This window comes from Mya arenaria, chromosome 4, assembly GCF_026914265.1.
Source record: "Mya arenaria isolate MELC-2E11 chromosome 4, ASM2691426v1".
Classification (NCBI taxonomy): domain Eukaryota; kingdom Metazoa; phylum Mollusca; class Bivalvia; order Myida; family Myidae; genus Mya; species Mya arenaria.
The window spans coordinates 24372012-24377310 of NC_069125.1; the positions used below are offsets into that span (position 1 = coordinate 24372012).

Sequence of the window (5299 nt, forward strand, 5' to 3'; positions counted from 1 at the left end):
AGTCTATGAGCATAATCTGCTTCGTATGGTTTAAGGTTGTAGATCTTTTTATCATTTAAAAACTCAATAACCTTTCCAAGTGTTTCTTCGGCTGTTTCTCGTGGGTTAAGATCGGGTAGCCCATGTAATTTAACATAACGTTTTATCAACGATTAAAATCCGGCATTCCCGCACACCAGAGGGATGGTGCTTTTAAATTGCGTTAGATTGATCACTATCAAACCTCTGATCAATGAGAATAAACCCATCTAAGAAACAGCTTGTTGCACTGTATCGTTTATATACACACACATACATACGTGGTGGCATATATATATATATATATATATTTCTTTACGTAAATGCAGTCTGGATATTTGTGTTTACGGCTTTGTGGGACGATTTGGACTTAATTTTCGGTGGTATCATGATAGTGTTGAAGTGCTTGTTATCGGATGGTTCATGGTGTTGATTTGTTGATGTCGTTGTGGAATAAAACAGTTTTAGTCTGGAAAACTGGGGTGGAATTAACGTGTATAGTAATAGTACTTCACTCTCCAAGTAAAGCCTGAACGTGTTGCGTTTTGTTGAGCTTCATCAAAGTTTTTGCCTCCTAACATGGTTCGTTTGGTAAATATAGAGGAACATGGGGGCGAGTCGGCTACCTTTATAAATATTATAGAATTATAATATTAAACAACATATTTCTTTGAGGTAAAGTTACCATGATTATTAATTAATCTGGGATCATTTTTGCCTATTTGTAATTGATATGGAATTGGCATTACCACACAACCTGACCTTGTGGGTGACAGTTTAATTGTAATCGTTTAGTTAAATAAAACAAATACCACTTTAAAGTTTTGTCCGCTTTGTTTTTCGTTCTATTGTCATCTTTGCTGTCGTTTTACATAATACAGTTGAATTTACAGCCCGTTCTATCTATTGATTTAATAGCCATATTACTTCATTGTGAAACAATTACGAAATCACAATTTTGATTATATATAGGAATATTTGCTTTTTAGAGGAGCGGCAATAAATTACAAACTGAAGTTATGGCGAGTAATTCCGGTGAGTATTCTAATGTTTTTTAGTGAATGTTATTATAGTTTTATCTTATTAATTCATGAGTTATCAGTATAAAAGGAATACGTTATTTTATCTTTGCGCAGCCAAGCTCCTAAGTTTTATTTATGTCACAAGAAAGACGTAATCCATATTGGATTGAGGCACTTACATATCCAATGTAAGACTATTTATTCAAAAACATGTATTATTACGTAAAGTAAAACAAGACAATGTGACATTAAGTTGGAAGGAAACGAAATCAGCAGCGAAAAATAAAAGTGTCACGAAAACTATGTTCACTCTGACAGTTTGTCATGTTGAAAGAAAAAAGGTGTAAGAAATATTCGATAGTTACAACAAAATAACACCGGGACCGGCCATTGATAAACGTTGGTTCATGTGTTTAGCGACTGAGAACAATACACAATTATGCGATGCACATTTTTACTTGATAGAGTCAAGTTGCCATCTCTCACCCAAATGTATTGGGCTCTCCAAAGTGATACTAATTCCGCCTCGGACTTGTTGTGTAACTTGGTTAAACACCTGACTCACCCTTACAAAGTTATAGGAATCTTCATTTCGCGTGATCGATGTGATTATGTCATGCATTCTGATTCATGATTTTGTATATGATTGTTGTACTGTAGCGATGGACTTAACAGTACAGGTGTTAAAGATTCGTCTGTGTTTTTTCCACCAAATAAGAATCCAATACAAGACCCCAAAATGCCATTCATTCATGATTTTGTCAATGAACGTTGTATTGTAGCGACATACTTAACCGTACTGTATAGGTGTTAAAGATTCGCTTTTGCTTTCTTTTCTTGTAAATTTGATTCCATCCGAGATTTTACCACCAAATTAGATTCCAAGACCATAAAATCATGAGATACATTCCACACTTGAGAAAAGAATCCGGCCATATATTGAAAATTTTGTATTGTATTTCTTCAGGTTCAAGAGATGGCCAACAGCTCTCACGCAATGTATTTCAAGTCATGAACCAATTGGGATATAGTCCTGACATGGTAAACAAGCGACGCCAAATGCAGAAAGACATGGACATAGCTTACAACAAAAATGGCGACCGTTATACTCGAATAACAGCCGGAAGTAAAGCTGAAGGAATAACATGCCCTTACGAAAGTGACCACGACCGGCTTTACGAAGATAAACACGTGGCTTGCGTCGTGGCCCCAGAGGAAAATTCAGAAATAACCGAAAGTGAAAAAACAAGCACAATATTCGAAATGAAAAGTGACCACTGCCACCCAGGACATTTCCAATTGAAACTATTCAAGCACGGTACTGTGCGAAATAATTGGATAGAATCATCCTTGTTTCGAGCGGCAAATGGTGATACATGCATTTCAAGTGATTTGTTTACTACTCAAATATCTAAACATGTCCAAGAATCAATGCAGAAAGGTTGGAAAAGTCATGCAAAAGCTGGACCATCCGTTCCCCGAAGCAAAGGCATATACATGGAAGATCAGGTTTTCTCCTTTCGATGCTTGTCGCAGAGAGCAATACTCAAGGACTGGAGGGAGCGAGACAGAACTAATTGGCCATCTAGGAGTTTACGTGAAGAAGTTATCAAGTGCCTACCACACTTGGTACCTACTGGATGTAAGGGAAGCGAGAACTTCGACAAGGAATGGCGTATATGCTTCATTCGGGGAGAACTGGCACTGACATGTAGCCTTATCGAAGGCCAGTATAAACTATATGTTCTGCTAAAATTGGTGAAGAAGTCATGTTTTGCTCCAATCTGCGACAGCGTTTCATCGTTCATCATGAAAAACATCGTCTTCTGGTTAAGCGAAGAATATACAGCTGACTTTTTTACTGCTGAAAATTTACTTGAGACAGCGACGATTGCTCTAACACGACTACACAAAGCTATCGTCGATAATCACCTCCCGTATTACATGATTCCCGGACGTAATTTGCTGCACAACAGGATTAAGCATGCAGATAAAGCTCAACTCCTAGAGACTATTACAGAGCTCATCCAGGATGGACCAAAGCTTGTTATGCGATGTAAGCGAATTTCAGATGCTCTTAGCACACCTGAGGCGAGACTTTTACAAGAAGGCATCAAACGTGACAAACTTGAAATACTCAAATTACGTATGATAAAGTATCGAACGGAGGTTTGTAAACCAGGAATGAGCCACATTGAGGAAATGAAACTAGCTTGGGCAAGGGAAGAATACAGACAGACGCAATTTAAACTCATGGACATTCTTATTCCTGAATGGCGCTGTCGTCTTTTTTCCGAGCTATCGTCGTCTGAAGTTAAATTGGAAGATTTTAGTGAGGAAGAAATCGGTCTTATCCAATGGATGAAATCAGTGTTAAGAGAAGTATTTTTGACTGTAGACTATCCGTACATTATGGAAGAGATAAAGCTGAACGATCCGAATTGTTCAGTTCAAATGTTTGATGAAGATACCGTGCTGACAGTAATGGGGAAGTATAACCTATTACTCGGTCGCATGTTGCAACAGATATAGTTAGACAATATATGCTTAAGGGCAAATGTTTTGCACGTGTTTTCAATATTAAAATTCTTGGTTCCGAGGGACATCCAACATGAATTGTAATTTTGTTAGTTTGTGCAAGAAAACCATTAACCAATACATTGTTAAGCCATGTACATAAGTTACGGATGATAAATCATGAGCACCAGTATTTTCTCCGGGGATAACCATGTATTAATTTCAGTATTTATTTTCACGTGTAGACGTATTGTTCGCGGTTTCACGCAATATAACCCGCTATTTGTTTTATTGCGAATTAAACGTTATCGTGTTAATATGGATAACGTTAAATAAACGCTTGTAAGAAATTTGACAGTTCCAAGCGGAAGTAAGAGTTGTACAAGAATTAAGGACCTTGATTGTCCACAAACACAATACATCACCACGTACATGTTATATGGGAAGTTGGAAACATGTCATGCATCCAGGTTCAAAACATTGATTGTTAGACCCGCATCAAGCAGTACGTACAAAATGAGCAAAAACGTTTTATAAATCATTGTCTTGACGATGCGAATACGTTTAAGTGTTATTTAAACACTGGTAGTGGATATTTCCGTAATTCTCAACTATGACCCTTATTCAGATGTTTTTTTTGCATTTGGAAATAATCAGTACAACCGCTAAAATATACACGGTGAGAGAATGGTTCGTTTTTCATTGTTCCATACACCATAACTTATATTGAATTAAAACAAACCGTGCCGAGCTTAAGTATATCAGGATACAAGATACAAAAATCTGTATTTAGTCGGGTATATGATAATTAGTTTTTTAGCTCAATCCGACACGAAAAAAAAACATACGTAACATAGCAATACATAACAATGAATTGGTGACATGGAAATAAATTTTGTAGTTTTAGAGGCGCACAATTTAGTTTGATGCGAAACTATATATTTATTTTATTGCATTTTCCTGTTCAAATAATTAGACTGTAATGATCGAAACATAAAAGCATGAATTAGGTAAAGATAAAAGATATTTGTGATATTCTGGGGAATGTGTGGCAACGTAGAGCTCTATTAATTAAAACACATTAATAAAGGATAATATTTTGTTTTTCTGGACCAAAATCATTTTTTGTGTGTGTTTGTTTGTATTTACTTTTTTTCAAAGAATGACCACATCCGTTTTATATGACCATTTGTTTTATTTGTAAATGTGGTTGAGACTTTTAAAAAAAACATTTATGAAAAGAAATTATTACCACGAAAACCTGTTTGATGTACCTGACTGTTAGATAAAATAAATGTAAATTGGATGTTATAAACCAATTGTTTTGGACAATAACGAGATAAAAAGGTTGCATTTTTATGATTATGATTACATATATACATGTATATATATATATATATATATATATATATATATATATATATATATATATATATATATATATATATATATATATATATATATATATATATGAACATGTAATAGACTGGCGGAGCCATGTTATAGACTGGAGGGGCCATGTTATAGACTGGAGGGGCCATGTAATAGACTGGAAGAGCCATGTAATAGACTGGAGAAGCCATGTTATAGACTGGAGGAGCCATGTAATAGAGTGGAGGAGCCATGTAATAGGCTGGAGGGGCCATGTTATAGATTAGTGTAGTAATGTAATAGACAGGAGTATCCATGTAAATAGACTGGAGTAGCGATGTAATAGACTGGAGGAGCCATGTTATAGACTA

General features: G+C 35.7%; 1 protein-coding gene across 2 annotated transcripts; it reads left to right on the forward strand.

Annotated features, from left to right (window-relative positions):
* Positions 1-411: 411 nt before the first annotated feature.
* On the forward strand, positions 412-4857 carry LOC128230256 (uncharacterized). 2 transcript variants are annotated; one of them, XM_052942366.1, is made up of 3 exons: positions 412-693; positions 1008-1053; positions 2008-4857. In XM_052942366.1, exons 2-3 carry the CDS (start codon positions 1038-1040, stop codon positions 3570-3572), a joined length of 1581 nt encoding a protein of 526 aa, XP_052798326.1. In that variant the 5' UTR covers positions 412-693; positions 1008-1037; the 3' UTR covers positions 3573-4857. The 2 variants fall into 2 exon arrangements, with proteins under 2 accessions (XP_052798326.1, XP_052798327.1); XM_052942367.1 differs by lacking the exon at positions 412-693 and having other exon boundaries at positions 955-1053.
* The last annotated feature ends 442 nt before the right edge of the window (positions 4858-5299 follow it).